The sequence below is a fragment of the Populus trichocarpa genome, chromosome 11 (genome assembly GCF_000002775.5).
Source record: "Populus trichocarpa isolate Nisqually-1 chromosome 11, P.trichocarpa_v4.1, whole genome shotgun sequence".
Classification (NCBI taxonomy): Eukaryota; Viridiplantae; Streptophyta; class Magnoliopsida; order Malpighiales; family Salicaceae; genus Populus; species Populus trichocarpa.
This window is the reverse complement of record NC_037295.2, coordinates 7,000,019-7,019,757: the sequence shown is the minus strand read 5'-3', so window position 1 is coordinate 7,019,757 and position 19,739 is coordinate 7,000,019. Positions and strand designations below refer to the sequence as shown.

The 19,739-nt window shown below is 32.1% G+C and overlaps 1 protein-coding gene and 1 non-coding gene across 9 annotated transcripts in view; both read left to right on the top strand.

The window, feature by feature from the left end:
* Nucleotides 1-19,739, top strand: part of LOC18103136 (probable LRR receptor-like serine/threonine-protein kinase At1g29720) — a 204,636-nt gene that overhangs the window by 2,691 nt on the left and 182,206 nt on the right. For all 8 annotated transcript variants that reach the window (XM_052445435.1, XM_052445434.1, XM_052445432.1 and 5 more), the window contains exon 2: nt 419-533. In XM_052445435.1, coding sequence (XP_052301395.1) covers nt 437-533 — 97 coding nt within the window. In that variant the 5' untranslated portion in view covers nt 419-436. The remainder of the gene's footprint in view (nt 1-418; nt 534-19,739) is intronic.
* LOC18103138 (uncharacterized) lies at nt 5,628-6,047 on the top strand. Its single transcript, XR_008056821.1, has 3 exons — nt 5,628-5,699; nt 5,797-5,868; nt 5,994-6,047. It is a non-coding gene; the product is annotated as an uncharacterized LOC18103138 (transcript).

The window sequence follows — 19,739 nt, the reverse complement described above, 5'->3', positions numbered from 1 at the left end:
AAATAAATGGGGATGGTGAGATTCGAACTCGAGACCACTTGGTCATTAAGACTCTGATACCATGTCAAAGAACCATCTCAACCCAATAGCTTAAGCTATTAGGTGAGGTTCCAGAATATGATTTATATTATTCTCTAACAAGCACATGGTGGAAAAGAGACTGGTCTCTGTCTACATCAATCAGTATTTTAGCATGTTCTTTTAGCACCAGGTGGAAAAGAGATTGGTCTGAAACAATGTAAACAAGGATAAATCCTCTTTCTTTCTCTCTTTTCTGAGTGGAATCTCTCTCGTTTCCAGTATGTTCTTAGCATGTTTCAAAGTTTCCAGTATGTTCTTAGCATGTTTCAAAATATCTGAGAGTTTTTCCCTGTCTGTCTCATGTCGACAAATAAAAAACTTGTTCGAGCTTTTGCAGCCAATTTTGCAGCACAGGATGCTAATGATGTTTCAGCTTTGCCAAGTTATGGTGATGATTAGTTTCTCGAGCTCTATTACTTTGCTTGCTTCTGATCAGCTACATCCAGGAGAAGGTAAGAGCAACCTAGCTACCTACTTAATTAAGAACAACCTTCTGTATTACTTTGTTTTCACAGTAATATATATTCAGATCAGATCAGTGAGGTCTTATAACTATACAGCAAGTCTTTCAAACTTTTCAACTCGTTGGTGAATATTGTGAATTTTATGAACAAATAACTCAATTGATCAGCAATTTTATTTTTTTAATATTTTATTATTGTTTTATGATACAATGACTTTACTATTAAAGATATGTGTTAGGAACTAAAAAGTACTGTAATTATAGATATTAATCTTAGTTTGATAATTTAGATTCTTCAAAATATAATATTTAAGAAAATATATATACCAAATTAAAAAAACATACAAATATCAAAGATAAAATACAATCCTTAAAATATAGGTTTTCTTTGTTACTTCTTCTTTTTTGTAATTGTTTTTCTTCTTATTATTATTTTGAGAGTAGTTTAAAAGGAATTTCTTAGAAGTTAAAATTAAAGAGTAATTAAGGCATATATTTAATTATATATTATATTTTAGATTTTAATAAATGGAACGAGAATAACATAAAAAAAAGGTGAAAACTAGGCATTTTGGCCAAATGAAAGTTTCCCCTTCACTTCCTAGTATCATCTTTGTTTGAATTTGAATAACTACGTGGACAATATTTGGGCCCTCGTTGGGCTTAGTCATATCTAATTTTTTAACCCTTTCTAACTATACAATATATAGGCTCTTTATTGTTAGAGAAGCTCAAATTATTTATTTATTTTTTATTTTTTGAAAAAAAAGATTATGTTTTCTTTTTATTTATTTATTATTAATTTTTTGAAAAAAAAATTATGTTTTCTTTTTGTCTTTTGAGATCATTGTTTATTTGTACGCGTCTTCTAAACTTTTTAATAGGTACGTAAAGACAGTAATTTAGCTAGTATCTGGCTGTAATTGTCAAGCTAGATTGATTGAGATCCAATCCAATTTAGTTCAGGCAATATGCACCTTGACTCAATAGTTTATTACCAGTTTATCATCTTTCGTTACACCACAATGCGAGTCGAATGCAAAAAATTTGAATGTAAAGAAATACCCACAAATTACTAACACGTTTTTTAAGAAAGAAAAATTAATCATGTGGAATTGACTTAATATGATCCGATCTAATAAAAATATAGTTTAACTTAAAAGACTCAAGATAATATTTTTTTTGTAAATATTGAGAAGAAAATATATTAGATTGACTTAGATCAACTCGAGTTAACTTGTCGAATCTTCATCCTAGGTTATGAGACCGTGATAACCCTATAAAAAAAAATAAGAAAAAAATGAAGCTCAATTCTTAATCAACATAATGTTGAAGGATGAAATTGAAAATAAAATTTAATAAAAAAACAACTTGAGTTAACCTGGATTAACCTATCGAACTTGAGTCATAAGACCGGATAACCTCATAGAAAGAAAATTGAAAAACATTATTAAGATCAATTCTCAATATTGAAGAATGTAATTAAAAGAAAATTCAATTAAAAAAAAGAAAAGCAAAATCCAAGACACATGTCATGAGGTCATGATAACCCTATAGAAAGTAAATAAAAAAAATTATACATTCTAATTTCTAATAAATTCAATGTTGGAGGATAATTTTTTTTTTAAAATGATATAAGTCAACTCGAGTTAACTTTCCAAACTTATGTCACGAGGTTAGAATAACTTCATAAAAAAATGAAACAAATTATGAAATCTAATTTCTATTGACTCAATGTTGATGGAGAAACTGGAAAAACATATTCAATTAAAATATAACAAAAAAATCAAGTAATCAAATTAATCTGCAAAACCTATGATATAGATCATGAGAATAGAATAACCCCATAGAAAAAAATTAATTTTTTTTTATAAAACTCAATCTCTAATAAATCTAATGTTAAAAGATATATAAAATTAAAATTATATATAAGAAAAAACAAATCATTATTTCAATTAAAATTGATTCGTGAGGAGAGGTTAGTGAAGTACCTTTTTTTTTAGTTCTTGTTAATTATTATTATATAAAATAATATGAACATATAACTTTCACAAATAAAGTTTACTAATTGTATTTCTTGCATTAAACTTCAAGTGATTAATTAGCTAAATGTTGAAAGATGAAATTAAAAATAAAATTTAATAACAAAAAAAACAATTTGAGTCAACTTGAATTAACCTGTCGAACTTGAGTTATGAGACCGGATAACTTCATAAAAAGTAAATTGAGAAAAATTATAAAGATCAATTCTTAATATTGAATGATGTAATTAAGAAAAAGAAATTCAATTAAAAAAAGAGAAGTAAAATCCAAGAAATATGTCATAAGGCCATGAAAACCCTATAGAAAGCAAATAGAAAAATAATTATGAATTTCAGTTCCTAATAAATTCAATATTGGAGGATAAAATTAAAAAATAATAATTTGAGTTAATTCGAGTTAACCTTCTAAACTTGTATCATGATGTTAGGAAAACTTCATAAAAAAAGGAAACAAATTATGAAATATAATTTCAATTAACTCAATGTTAATGAAGATACTGGAAAAAAATATTCAATTAAAAAAATAACAAAAAAATCAAATTAATCAAATTAATCTGCAAAACCTATGATCCAGATTATAAGAATAAAATAACCCCATAGAAAAAAATTAATTTTTTTTATAAAACTCAATTTCTAATAAATTTAATGTTGAAAGATAAAATTAAAATTATATATATAAAAAAGAAAAACAAATTATTATTCCAATTAACAATGATTTGTTAGGACATGTTAGTCAAATTACCCTTATTTTTTTTAATTCTTTTTAGTTATTATTATATAAAATAATATGAATATATAACTTTTATAAATAAAATTTACTAATTGTATTTCTTGGAATAAACTTCAAGAGACTCGCACAATTAAACAACATTGACCAAAACTTTGTAAATGCTTGAAAAACAGTAAAATATATCTTTGGTCGTATATAACACAAAATAGCTTCTATGGGTATTTTGTTTTATATAATTAGATTCATTTATAGGCATCTGATTTTTTTAGCACCTAAAAAGTTGTGATTTTGTTTTGTTTCTAATTCTTTTTCAAGAAATGACAAAGTCATTGTAGAATTTGAACTCATGATTTCTTTCTTTTGTTTGATCATACCAATTAAGATACATCTACCGGTACAAAAAACAATAAAATAATATTTATACATAACAAATTCTTATCATCATATAGTAATAATCCACCAATCCCACAATATAGGTTGAATTCCCCACACCCTTTCTTTAGCTTATTACTTAATACACAGCGACATAATCATCATCTGCTCTAATGGTTAACACAGCGACATAATCATCATCTGCTCTAATGGTTAACACAGCGACATAATCATCATCTCCGGTAGTCACATGACTCCAAACGGGGGAGATTGATGAAAATGAACCTCCAATAACAATCATAATTACTTTTCCAAAGTTTATTATTTGGGGCACCTCTATTACCAAAACATTGCTACAAATGACATGGGCAAAAAGCACGAGCTTGCAAATGAATCTAAAAAGCAAGTTTTCGGCGTTGTTTGTTTTTATGATTGAACTGTGTTTCTGAAAACTTTTATTTTTATTTTTAGCTTTAAATAACACTTTGAAAAACAGTCTCTCTACAACAATCTTAAACTCACTCTTGATATCAAGAATAATAGGCATCATGTCAAAAAGCAACTGCCTAGATTAGGGGAGGCTCGTAACTTTCAATTAATTATCATTGGCAGCTAGTGAAATGGTTGCCAGTGATGCATTGGCCATGCAAATCCCTTCTCAGCAGGATCATGGAGTCAACATTTTAAAAGGCATGTGGACCACAGACTCTGCCTCTCAAAACTATTTACAACCACTGCGCTCCTGAATTTGGATTGACGTTCTTGATAAACTTGCCTCCAGTTCATTTAACTCATCCATGTCCAGTTCGTCGTCGTCGTCGTCGTCATCACGTAGATCTTCAGCATCACCAACAGCTGCTGCTGAGGTGCTTGGTCCATCAGCAGTGGATTTATCTTTGACCTGAGTTCCAGGAACAAAACACATCTCATTCCAGGGTATATAACTTTAACAGGCAAACATCCATTCAGTTTATGGATCGCAGAATTTTTAAGACGCAAATGATTGGGAATGATTCACAGAAATTCAATTAAATTGAAGAATCTAATCCTTCAAGAAATTACCAACACACATGATGTTATTATGACACATTCTTCATTCGAATTAATGGCAGACATAGGAAATGACAATACAACCATAAAAAAAAATGTCCATACTTGTTTTTAAACTTAACAATCAATTTATAGTTTAATTTAAATTGCATTTTATTTTAAATTGATTATTATTATTATTATTATTATTATTATTAATAACAACTATTTTATAATGTTTTGAATAGTGCACATTCCTCATGAATTATTATTTTTTTTAAAAAAAAACCCACCAGTTGAAGCGTTAACAGTAAACGAGGATGGCCAACTATCCTTGAAGTTCGTCGATAGTTGTCAACCCGATGGATTCGTTAAGACAGAACTAACTTCTGCTCCACCAAACTTAGAAGGGAACAGCACCATCGGATGTAACTGCAGCATCACTGATGATAATTACTGTCACATTACTTCATTGTAAGCCTCTTAATTACTTTACATTTTTATGTTTTTCTTTGTTATATATATATATCTTAGCTTTCCTAAACAGCGACCAATGATGTCTCTTTCTCTTGCTTGCAATAAAGCCAGCTCAAAGATTACAGTCTTCCAGGCAGGCCAGGTTTCCTCCGGAATTGGCCAACCTTACTTATGTCCAAAAAATGTAAGAACCCTTAATTAAGGACATATATATTTGGCTCATGTTTCTGCTTCGAGGCCTCAATTCTGAATCCATTAAATGATTATGAATCTTGAGATGCCTCGATGATAATTCATACTCATTAGATGTTATGTGAGTATGAGTTTGCCATTCTGTCACAGTTTATATTAAAATTTCAAGCGTTTATATTAATTTTTGGAGCAATTTTCAAGATGGAAAATAATTTTTATACAACAACATTGTCTATGACAGAGATTTCACTCGCAACTATCTATTCGGCACAATTCCGGTGGAATGGGCTTCGATGAAAAATCTGTCTTTCATGTAAGCTCATTAATAAATTCACCCCTCTTCTTGGTTTATCTTATTTTCTTTGTAAGAGTGAGCTTAAAACTTCCTTCCTAACTAACCTCTTGTGCAGCTCGCTTACTGCAAATCGCTTGTCAGGAAATATTCCTGGACATTTGGGAAGTTTTACTGCCCTCACCTACTTGTATGGCTTGAATCTGTTATAGTGCTCTACCTCTAGTTTGAGTTATTCGAATATTGCAAGCAATGCTAGTTTACTTTGTTCTCTAATGGTTATTTCACTTTATCATATACAATTATAAAATATAGGAGCCTTGAATCAAATCAGTTTTCTGGTGTTGTCCCACCTGAGCTTGGCGAGCTTGTCAGCTTAGAAACTCTGTAAGACATTTAACTAAATTCTTCATTGTGAAGACTTGCCAGAGATTTCGTTTTCATTAGTTGAAATCTTTGCTTTGATGCCGTGAATCAACAATTGCAGGATACTCTCCGGCAATAAGTTAGTGGGGACCTTGCCAGAGGAACTTGCGCAGATAAAAAACTTGACGGATTTGTAAGCCCTCACTTATTTTCCTTAAACACATTTTATTTCTCTCGATAATTTAACATATTCAATGTGCAGTCGCGTAAGTGATAATAATCTTAATGGCACCGTACCCGAGTTCATTGGGAAGTGGAATCAACTTCGAAAGCTGTGAGATGTTTATCTTCACAAGATCTTAATTCATTCTAATGCAACATGATACACTTTATTGAGATTTTTTGTTCTTTTCGTGACTAATGAAGTGAATTGCACGCGACTGGATTGCAAGGACCCATACCTCCTGCAATTTTTCATTTGGAAAAGTTGTCTGATTTGTGAGTAAAACCACTTTCTTGTGCTGCATAGCTCCTGGCTCCTGCTGTATTAATTATTGAAGAATTCTTTTTGTGTGTGAGAGATAGGGAGAGATAAATGAAGGTCTCTTACTGTTATGCAGGAGGATTGCTGATATGCCTGGACCAGAGTTTCAGTTACCTAAAAAGCCGATTGAAAGGAAATACTTGTATGTAAATTGCTTCCTAACTTTTCACAGTAAAGTTGAGGATATGTTCTGTTCAGAACTGTTTAACCAACCTGTAACTTGTTGTCAGGGTTCTGAGGAACATCAATTTAACTGGAACAATCCCAGAAAACGCATGGAAAGTGGAAAAAACACTGTAAGTGTGAACTTCACTAATCGCCTTACATCTGCTGCTAAGCAACATAGAATTTCTTTTTATACATTTCAATTCTGCCACATTTTTCCATTATGATCTCCGTGTACAGCTGGTGCGTGGGATCTGCCTGAATCATCAGGTTGTTAGTATAAGTTAAAGATCCTACATTAATATATAATCCTGGGTATATAATAACTAAAGTCTACTAGAGTGAGTAGAAGAATCACAACTAGCTTCTAACATAACATTGAATTATTTTCACAACCGATGAGCTCCTATGAGAAGGTAGTGACATCAAGCAACTGCAACTCTCCAAGGAAGAATATAAATAGAGGATTACTTCAAAGAATTTAATAACCTTTAATTATGAGACATATATATATATATATATATATATATATATTCACCTGTTTATTGCCATTATATTTACAAAGATGTAAAATCTTCTTCAGAGACTGAAGCCTAAAATTTTGTTTGCTGTAATTTCTTGCAGCGACTTAACTTTTACCAAGTTGGTTGGGGAGATTCCTCCTACTACAATACGACGACAGTTTACGTGAGCAATGTTAAAGTCTGATAATTTGGAATTTGGTTATTGAAATCTTATCAACGATGGCGCAATAAATTATGCTGAAAGTTTGAGTGTGGTTCTTACCAGGTTTTTGAGTGGCAACAAGCTGACTGGAACAGTGCAAGACTCATTCCTCCAAAACAGCCAAAATCTGTAGGTTCCTAAATTACACCCATCATTGGATTTACTTATTTGAATATTGATATGCTTTGCCTTCTTTCCTTGAAGATCCATGACTAATGCCTGTAAGTTTATGAACTGCATGACCTTGATTGAAAGATGTAGTCCATATGATTTCAAGTTATCTTTTTCACAAAAAGGAAACATATGTAGTTCAACTCAGATGAAGACAAAAAAAGAACATATAGATTAAGTAGGCAGTTAAACTGAATATACAAATATGAGATTTGACCTCTCTGCGCTGAAACACAATAATATATAACCTGAGAGTTCAAGCTGCAAGTAATTAATTTTGATTTTAAAAAAAACCGCTTCCTTTTATCGTCTTCTCTGCACTGCAGTCTCACCACTGACAGCACTGCATTCATTCACAAGTTCATTCCCAGTTTCCCACTTTCCTATTATCCTTGACTTGTGTGTTTCCACTGCCTTTACACTACTATAGTGTTTGGGACGCGGTTGAAATTATATTTTTAAAAATTTTAAAAATATGTTTTTGTTTAATTTTTTATATTTTTAGATTATTTTGATGTAATAATATCAAAAATATTTTTTAAAAACTAAAAAATATTATTTTAAAGTATTTATGAGCAAAAATCACTTTAAATTACAACCACTACCACAATCCCTAATAATACTTCATTTTATACTAATATTTCATACTCACGGGAGGTTAATGAGTAGATAGACTTAGAACTACAACTTGTAGATAAATTATATTTTTTTTACCGTGAAACACTATTAGATTTAATAGTTTTATCGACAAAAATTTCTGTCGGTATTTACACTAGCAATTTGTCGGTACGTATGTTACCGATATACACACGAATGGAAATGATCCTTTTGAAAAACTCTCATCGGTAATTTATGGATTGTCAGTGAGTGCGTCGGTAATAAATATACTGATGGATTTACAGATAAACAAAGCATGCCAAAAAAAATTTACCTGTTTTATTTTGTCGGTATATCCATCGGTAATTATAAGATATCACTGATAGAATACCATTTGTAATTTCATCATTGCATTAACAATAACAATGACATTTTTAGTAATTGTTTTCTAACTATAACATCCTTGAATTATAATGTCATGAAATCTCAAACATTTCTTTACTAATGTGAAATATTGAATAATATGTCTAAGATTATGGGATTTTTTTAAAAAAAATTCAGTAGAGTTTTCTCTGTTTTTATTGGTACTAAGTTATGGACAACAGTTTTATTATATGTCATTACAACTTCCATCTTGATCCAATCATCCTGGATCACATCTCATTCATCAAACAATATCTCAATACTTATACTTATTAATATATTCAAGTCTCATAATATCAATTAATAAGTCAACATAAAAGTATTACTAAAACAATTCGAAAGATAAACAAATTCATCACTAAAATGCAATAAAGGCTAACTAACTACATATATGCATTTAAACTACATGAATACAATATTAAGATTAAGAGTCATATTGTCTTAAAACATCTAATGTATTCTACTACTTTATATGACAAACTTATCTTATCATTTTGAAAATGATTTAGTCATAACAACTATACATATATATAATACATCCGTAGCATACTACACATTTTCTACTTGATTTTTACAACACAAAGATAATACGTCTATTACATACTATACATCTTCTGCTTAATTTTTTACAACACACAAGGTTTTCAAAGAAAATAAAGACATAAATATTACATTCCAAAATGATAATTCATAAGCAGAAAATTCCTACATCTAACAATCTGCATCACCTCGCGGTGTCCCTGTTTCAACAATAACCACATTAATCAGTTTACTCAATATCTTAGCCTAATATTAATTATTCACTCTTAACCTTTAAAATTTAATAATTCTAACTTCAATCTAACTCAATCAATTAATTTACATAATCTTTTCAAAACTTAAATATCCAGCTAACTCATCTCGATTATCAAATAATTCTAACACTTCCATATAATTACTCAGAAATTTGGTTTTCCTTCCTTGGTTACCAATAAATCAGGTAATTCCATCCGAATTACCCATCATCCGGCTAACCTCTTTTGTTAGCCAATCAATCCGGTAATTCTGTATGAATTACTCTCTATACGGTTAACTTCTTTATTAATCAGTAAACCCGGTAATTCTTTTAGTTAGCCAAGGAATCCGGCTAACCCATTTTGGTTGCAAAAATCAATCCGGTAATTCCATATGAATCACCCAGCATCCAGCTAACCTCTTTTGTTAGCCAATCAATCTGGTAATTTCGTATGAATTATCCTATATACGGTTAACCTCTTTATTAACCAGTAAACCAGATAATTCTTTTAATTACCCAAGGAATTCGGCTAATTCATTTTGGTTGCCAAAATCAATCCGGTAATTCCATATGAATTACCCAGCATCCGGCTAACCCTTTTTGTTGGCCAAATAATAATCCCGGTAATTTCACATAAATTACCAATAATTCTCATTTGTAATAATCACTCAATTTATTCATTTGCTTCAGTCTTTTAACATGAATTAAATAAACAATATAGATATTTAGGAAAAACTAATAATTATAAATTAAGGTAACGAATCACCTATCTTCTGCTCATGATGACCCAGCTTCTCCTGTCTGATAACCAGCTCCAAACACAACTCCTAAATAAATCAAATGTCGATAAATCATTAGTCCATCAATATTTTTCTTACGTGCCAAAATGCAAGGCACGTAATTTTTATTTGTAATTCGTTCTAATAAAAATTCATTCTCAGACATAACATCATTATTTTACATATTGTCGCGGGGGGCGCGACGTCGTGTGGCGACGACGGAGGCTCGTGTCGTGCCTCCTGTTGTGAGGTGTGTCGTGTGTTGGGAAGATTTTTTGGGATTTAATCATAAAATTATGATTAAGGTTCAGGAGTCGCCACCTAGTATTACGGTCACTAGGAACCTATGGTCTGCGAGAGTCTGAGTAAGGGACTGGTTGTGCAAAGGGAAGACGCATCACCCCCAGTGCACCCTACCTATGGTAAGTTGCATTGTTGTTTGATTGTTTTTTTTTTCTAAATTGGGTTTCTATTCGTTGGTCTTTTCTAAGGCTCAAGGTAGATCTCTTTTTATGAGAAAGTCTCTGCCTTATTGGCTTAAATCCTAACCGTTCTAAAGTCTGAATTTTAGCATCGCATTTATATACCTTGTATCTTTAATACCTGAGGGTGTAGTTTATCGTGTAATTTTACACCCCACAAATATTAAAGTCTACATCTGGACCCTAAAAAAGCTTGGAAAATATTTTTGACATGTTGGCCAAATCCTAATGGATAATCATAAATTGGTTACGATATCCATTTTTGGATTTTTTAAAAAAAAACATGAAAAAGTTGCAATTTTTTTATGAACAATATGCTTGGAAAAATTTCAAGATTTGGCCGTATGCAACAAAAAAAAAATTTGTTTTTGAAATTTTTATTTTTTTTGAAATATTTTGGAGAAAATCGGGTATTTTAATACTGGATTTGTATTTACAGTGTAAATATACAACCCAATATTATAAAAAATTGTTAGAAAAATATTTTTGAAAATCACAATTTTTTAAAAAAGATTTTTGATTTTTTTGATTTTTGATTTTTTTATTATTATTATTTTGTCCACTGGAACTGTGGACGTGAATTATAATTCACGTCCACTGTTCATTTATGAACAGTGGAACTCTCACGGGGAAGACGAAGAACCAGGGGAAGGGTAGCGGACCACCTGGCGTGGCGGTGATGGCTGACTGGCGGGGGAGGATGACCTGAATCCAGCGGTGGAAACGGCGGTGGGGTTGGCTGCAGGTGGCTGGAGCGGCTGCAGCTGGAAGAGGAATAGAAGGAAGCAATCTGCAGAGGGGAGAGAGACGTTCACGGTGGCTTATTACAGACACAGTGGTGGCTGGCCGGTGGTCTTGGCAACACGTGGTGGTGCTGGTTGCTCACGGCGGAACCGGAGGAAGAGACGTTGACGGCGGAGGAAGAAAGAAGAAGAAGCAGAAGAAGAAAGTCTGCAGCGGGGAGAAGTAGGAGAGGAAGGAGAGGAGAGAGACGCGGTGTCTGCTCTACCACTGGTAAACGTATGTTGGTCCAGGAGAAAGGTTTCTGTGGTGGAGCTGGTGGTGGGAAGACCAGTGATGGTGTGCTGCCGGTGGTTGCAGCGGTGGAGGGAGAAAGAAAAACAGAAAAACAGAGAGAAAGTGGCAGAAACCGGGAAGAGGCTGATTTTTTGGCTTATTTTGGACCCGATTTTCTCCTCCCTCATGCCATAAACTCAGCCTCTATTTATAGGACGTGGAAGAGGGTAATCTCTTCTGTACTGGGGTAAAATTTCAGCCCTTGATTCAGATGGGAAGAATCTCAACCGTTGGCTCAAAGTAGACATGGTGCACTGTCAAATTATCAAATCTGCAGCTGCAGGCTGCCTGAGTTGGCATGTTTAGGCTGGTTACATCACCGATGGGTTATCATTCAGACTGGACTATTCACATAGATACGTAGAGAAACTGCAGAGGATCTTTTTCGTACATGTTTGGGTTAAATGTGGTGGAGTGTAGAGATATTAAATGCACCTGCGAAGTAGTTAACCGGACCAGCCTTTTCAGAAAAAAATGAAAAAGATAATGAACAGTGCTGAGTTCTGTTTTTGGCCAGTTCATTTCAGTCCTCCATCTTCAATTGCTATCAATAGAACTCCTAATTGACCATAAACTTTTACAATTAGGCCTTGAATTTCTTTCAAAAATTATAGCTTGATTTTCCGACCTGCTTTCTCCATGTTGCTAGCCTTTATTTTATTTTTTGATTTTTATTTTGAAAAAAAAGTGAATTTTTGGGGAATAACCTAGAATTGGGTTATGACACATACAACCACATATTTAAATCAAGTTACTTCTTTTCTTGCTTTATGTTCATAATTCCTCCATCAAATAATCTTTCTATTCTTTATGTCCTCACATCATATTATTTATTTTATCTAAACATATGTAACAACTATATTGAAACACAATCTAAACATCTTGTCTTCATGCTTTCTTTTAACTAGTTCATTTCTCTTTTAAATTGAGTTTACTTATTTTTTTCTCAACTTTAATGCTATTTCTTCATTTAGTCTTTCTTACATATTTCAAATATCATGATTAAACATAGTTTAAACATTAACATCAAAACTCATTCCTCCACTTTCCCTTCATTTGGCCGAATGTGATGTTCCTTTTCCTCCCCCAAATTTTTCTTCATTTACTTGTTATTTCAACTTGTTTTCATTCTATTCTACTTCAACTTCATCATTTTTCCTTCCCTTCCTAATTCTCCCAAATTCCCATAAGAACCCTAAGTTCAAGAATCAAGGATTTAAGGGACATTAAAGTAAAATTCCATGAAATTACTTCCTAACTTAATCAAGTAAGCTTAAAAACATCTAAATCAAACATTAAATTCAAACTTCTCATGCTTACCAATTGATTTTCTTCCAATTTCTCTTCTCTCCCAAAGTTAGCCAAATTCCCTCTCTCAATTCCTCCTTCCTTCACCTGATTCTTCCTTAGATTAGGGTTTTATTGAATAACCAGATTTTATTCAATATATTTTAAGGTCCCTCGTAAAATTTTAGCTCAATCTGATTGTCGGATTGAAAATTACATTCAATAACGTAAAACTGGTCAAATTGTGATTTTTCATCAAATTTCCAAATTTCTCTAAAATTTCTGAAATTTTAACCCAAGCTAAGGCATCATATTAGAAGGCTCTATGCAAATTCTTAGAATTTTCTGATAACCCGATTGAGAGTTATGAAGTTTTTTGTTTTGCATAAAACTAGTCAATTTATGATTTTTCACCCAAAAGGTTTACACCAACTCTCTGAAATATATTGACTTTTAGTTCTGTCGATAACTCCATCAGTAATATTGGCATTTGCAGTAACTTTTTTTCAACTCTCTGGAATATAATGATGGAGTTTTTCTGTCGATGACCCCACTAGTAATATTTTAAAAATATATATTTTAAAAAAATATATTGAACATAAGTAAAAAAAATATAATGGTAGCATTTGCAGTAATTCTTTTTCAACTTTCTGGAATATACCGATGGAGTTGTGCCGTCAGTAATATTTTAAAATATATTTTTAAAAAATATATTGAATAGAAGTAGAAAAATAATTAAAATAAAATAAATTAGTATAAAAATCAAATATGTATTACAAATTTAAACATTTGTATGTTTGAATATAATAAATCTAAAATATAGGCGGCGCTGGATGAGGAGGAGGCAGGTCAATGTCGGAACCGTAGAGCCAAATAAGAGGTACACATGAACCACTCATCTGTAATCTCATCTCCATTACCAATCGATGAAGTTCTTCATAACCAACAGTGAGTCGTTCATATTTATCATTAAGATGGGTCGTCTGATCCTATACCTGTTGGTCTAACATTGTTGCGAACTCCAGAGTTTGACTGCTTGGAATTGATTGTGAGCATCCAATGACTGAAGCACTAAGGGTCGTCCACAAGTTCTCGGTCATAGTATTAGAGAGTCCATACACTCGATTTCTATCACATCCACCGAACGATTCTCCCTCCAACCATAAATCTAAATTGATATCTGGATGGGTCGAAGACTTGTCCTCGTATCTCTCATTCAACTAGCTATTATATGTATCCTTGAAAGAAAAACTAAATTGATCAAATTCAAGGACATAATAACTTAATAAAAAAAATTAAAAACCAATATACCACAAAGTGTTGAGCTCAGCTATCACTACTACAACTTTTTTTGGAGGTCATCACTTTACACATGCATTTCAACAAAAACTCCATCGGGTTTGGCTCGAGTACAAAAACCATAGCCTGCAATAAAAAATGTTGGCAATTCAGTATATTTATAAAAAACAACTAATAAAAAAACTGGATTTAGTAAAAAAATCCTATTATCGAGTGAAATGAGTGGACGTCACGTGCTGAATATATTTTGCCCATACAGCCTCTGAGATATATGATGGTTTGAAATCCTTCCAAACCATCACATCATTTCAATCTTAAAGCTCTCTTTCTTTCACATAATTTTTTGCTTTCTTTTGCGTCTCGTACAAAAAATCACGCAACCTATATGATATAAATTAATTATCTGTTAGTAAATGAAAAATAAAATTTTAATATTTGGAATAAAAACATTATCTTGAATTCGATCTTACCTAATTGCAGTGCAATTCTCTTAAACCTTCATCATAAAATTATTATCAACTCTCTCCCATTCAAATTTTCTCTTGAAGTACAAATTTATAACAGAAAATTTTAGTCATTTCAATAAATAGTTGAAATTAACATTAAAAAATATTTAAGTTAATACTAATCTTGAGCCTTCAAAATCATGCAACTTGAGGTTTCCATTCAAGATGTTTGAAAACTTGTCTTCATTGAAACAATGAGATTTCCATCAATGATTTAAAGGCCAATGTTATTGTTCTCATAGCCTCAATGTTTGTAAACCTAAAATTGCACTCATTAAATGATATTATTTTTTTAAAATTTATTAAACATGTCATTGTGAAAGCAAAACAAACTTACATTAAAAGATCATCTCTCCACTGAGCCTCGTACTTGCGAGTAAATGAATCTTGCTGTGAAAGGACCCCCTTCGACATTACAACATCGCACTCAATGAGCTCGCGTTGTTCGTTGATGTTTGTGCCTTAGGTGCTTGTTATTGGTCGGCACCTAATGACTCATAATCGTCAACATCGCTTCTAGAAGAACTAGCAACGATTCCTTTTTAAAAAAAATTAGCAACATCTCCCCTACACGAGAGACTAGCCAAAATTTTTAAACTTATAAATACACATAATATATATCTCAAACCAGTTGAGTTTATTCAATTTCTTCTAACAATTTACCATAATTCAATTTCAGAGATAATTTTCATTTTCTACGTGATAATATTTTTAATCATAAGTTTACAATAAATTATTCTAAATTTAAAAAAATTCAAAATAATAATTGAAATTAATCCTACACATTTAATTAAAACTAATCCTACACATTTAATTAAAATTGAACAACAAAAGTGAAAAAAAACTAAAATTCAACAAAATAATCCAAAAATAATGTCAATAACAACTAATATTTAACACAATTATTTCTAAGTGATAATATTTTTAATCCTAAATTTACAAAAACATATTCTAAATGGAATAAATTCAAAATAACAATTAATTAAAATTAAACCAACACATTTAATTGAAATTGAACAACATAATTGAAAAAAAAAACAACTAAAATTCAGCAAAATAATGAAAAATTTATTTCAATAACAACTAAAATTCATGTCATTTATTAATTCATAAAATTATTAGGAACACAAAATTGAAAAACAAATGACAAAAAAACAAAAACAAATGCCAAAAAAAACACAAAAAAAGGATAAAAAGGAATGAAAAATTCTTGCCTTAATGACATTCTTTATTTTAGCTCTAAATTAAAAAGAAAGGAAAAAAGAAAAAAAGACATTGTTAATAAACCCTAGAAAAAGAAAAATAAGAAGAAAAATGAAAAAAGACAATATATCTTAGGATGAGAATTAGAAAAGGTAATGTTCGAAGTTTAAAAATTTCATAACTTTGTTTTTTATTTTAGAGAGAGACGAGAAAGTATGGGTAGTCATTGCAGTTTGGGAGATTAAGATGAATTGAGTTAATGAATGTTCATCTGGTGCATTTTGAGTTCAATTGTTGCTTGAAAGTTTTAGGTACTAGAGAAATTATAAGAATCACAAATAATTCTTGTAAGCCATACTATTTATGGTGAAAAAATTAAGATCGATTTTTTTATTAATTAATATGTTAAACAATTTATGCTAATATTAAATCTCATTTTATTGGTCCATATGTAATTTTTTGCCAAGCATTCCTTTTGTTTTATATATTGTACATGTATGTTTGGCATGGATAAATTGATTAAGGGGGCCAAGATTTCAATTGTTATATTATTTTAGCTACAATCATATAGATTATTAAGGGAGGGGCGGGAAAAACAATTTCCAGGCAGTAGCCCCAGCCTACCCCCATATCTCTGCTTTGGCTATAGTGTCGTCCACAATACAAACATTTAATGTTTAAAGTATAGTCCACATTACAATGAGTCTATGTCAACGGTACTATTTTTTAAAATATATTTTTTCAAAAATATATTGAGATAATATTTTTTTGATTTTTTAAAATTTATTTTTTATATCATTACATCAAAATAATACAAAAAAAATATTAATTTGAAGTAAAGAAAAAAATAAAAAAATTTCAAGCTTTTTTAAAAGCATTCTTGATGTCGCACGTGTGCGGCGTCGCGGTGAAAAAGCATCCACTCTCATATCCTAGATATTGGTATCCTGAAAAAATTAGGAAAAATAGGGAGACAAGGAATTCTTGTCTCTTATTAGTGGAAATCAGGAATGAGAGTCGCCACCTAGTATTTTGGTCACTAGAAACCCTAACTGGTCTTAGAGATTGGGTACGGGGACTGGTTGCGTAAATGGAAGGTATTAGCACCCCAAATACGCCGTACCTAAGGAAAGCTGCATTGTTTTATTGTCTAATAAAATTTAAGGTCTTGTAGTGTTTTCTAGTTGTTGATTCGTCTATGGTTTAAGAAAAGTCATTCTCGGTAAGAATGTCCTTATCTTATTGCGTAAAAACCTAACCATTCTAAAGTTTTAAAAAAAAACTATTTTTTTAATATCGAGACTACGCCTTACATAAAAGCGCGTAATCCTTAATATTAAAAGAAAACAAAATGATTTCTTTTGGAGTTTTTTTTTTGAAATTTTGGTTAGTTCTCGTGGCTTTAATAAACTGGTTATTAAAGTCAAAATGCATGTTAACATATATTGTTTTGAGTTTTGGTTGTATGATTTTTTTTTTATTTCCTAATGTTTTGATAAAAACCGGTTATTTTAATACTGAATTTTTATCTTTACGGTTTATAAATACAATCCAGTATGGAGCAAAATTACTAGATAAATACACGGGAAAATCACAAATTTCTTGAAAAGATTTTTGAAATTTTGAAATTTTGTTTTTGAACTGGGCCATTTTGGGAGGACCCTCTACTGTTCACGTGAACAGTGGAGGATGGAACCGAAGAAGATGAAGTGGAGGAGGAAGAAGAAGAAGGAAGAGGGGCGGACCTGCGGTGGCTTCGAGGCTGTGCTGCTGGCGGTTGCTGACCGGAGAACGGCTTGGACAGTAGTCGGCCTTTCTTCTTCTTCTCTGCGTTTTTTCTTCTGCTCTGTTCTTCTCTGTTTCTGTTTTCTTCCTCTGTTTCTAACGGTGCTGTTGTCGACGGGGAGGACAGTGGCAGCTGGCGGTGATGATGATGCGGTTGCGGAACGTGGTGCTGACTGGCCAGTGGTTCTTCTTTCTTTCTCTGCGTTTCCCTTCTGCTTTTTGTTTTCTCTTCTGCTCTGCTCTTCCTCTTGTTCCCTGGTTTATTCTCTCTCCCTCTCTGGTCCTCTCAAATGTTCCCTGTTTTATTCTTTCTTTCCTTCTGCTACTGTTTTCATTCCTGCAGTCTTCTTCTTCTTCGTTTCTGGTTTTCTGAAATGACGAAGACGATGGCAACGCTGGTTCTGGTCCCAACAATTTCCTCTGCTTACATTCTTTCCTTCTGCTCGTTTCTGTCTCCCTCTCGTGCTGCTTCCCCACTTTCTCTCCTGTCGTGCTCGCTCCCCCCTGTTTTTTTCTTTCTTCCTATTTTCCCTCCCTGTGTTTCCCTTTTCTCTCCTTTTCTCTTCTGTCCTCTTTTTCTCCCTCTCTCTGTTTCCTCCTCCTCTGTTCTGCTCTCCTCTCGTGTTTCCCCTCTCACTCTGTTTTTTTTCTTTCCTCTGTCTAGTTGTTTTTTCCTCCCTCGGGTTCTTCTACTCCTCCTGCTCTCCCCCCTCTTCTTCTTTTATCTTTCTTTTTCTGCCCCCCAGTTCTCTCTGCTTTCCTTTCATTTCCCTTCTGCCTCCTGTCTCTCTTGTCCCCCCCTGTTAAGTACATCCTCTGGCTTTTATAGCCAGAGGATGTAGGCGTTTTCATTTGTTGTTGCAGGGACAGAGTAACGGCTGACATGCATCATGGTGGCGAGAGATATCAGCCGTGAGACATTCCCCCTTAATTGAAGCAAAGCAAATCAACGCCTTCGCTGCTGCAACGTCTCTCGGCCAGCTGCACGTAACGTCTTCTAAAGAAGACAGTGAACAGTGTTCAGTGAAACGACACCGTTTTGCAACTTTCAATGATATTTCTGATTTGGTCCTTGATGTTTTTGCAAATTTGTAATCAAGCCCCCGGAAAAACTGTAATTGGATCCCTTGATTTTAGCGCCTCTTCCGATTTGGTCCTTGGATGTTTTTGCAATTTTGTAATCAAGCCCCCGGAAAAATTGTAATTGAATCCCTTGATTTTAGCTCCTTTTCGATTTGGTTCTTGGTTTTGGATTGTTTCACTTAAGTCCCTAATTGGCCATCGAACTTCAATAATTATGCAATTAAGCCCCTGATTTGACCAAATCAACTCTTCAAAATTATCATTGGACCCCAGAACTTTAATTTCTTCCAATAAAAGCCTAAATTGACTTAAAAATCAATTTTTCTTACAATCAAACCCTCCATAAATTCAATTAAACCTTAGATAAAATTTAATTGAGTCCATAAACATCTGATTTTGGACTTTTCTTCCTCAAATTGAATTTTCCTTGTCAACAGGGCTCTCACCAGTTAAAAATATACTGTTAAATTTCAATTTTTATATTTTTGAACCTCCTCAACCATTTTATGGGCTCTCATATTATTTTTTTTATTTCTTCCGAATATATTTTGGATATATATTTTTTGTATTTTTTTATCTTTTGTGTGGGAACCCAAAAATGGATAACAACACTTGAAACACAAAAACAAACATATTTTAATAAGGAAATTCAACCCAACCTGAAATGAAAAAAAATTTATCATCACTCAACTTTTGCACAATATAAAAAGAGTCACATCAATTTATTTCCTCTTTATAGTATGATAAAAAAATTCAATTAGAGATGAACAAAAATTAAAGAGGAAAAAAATAA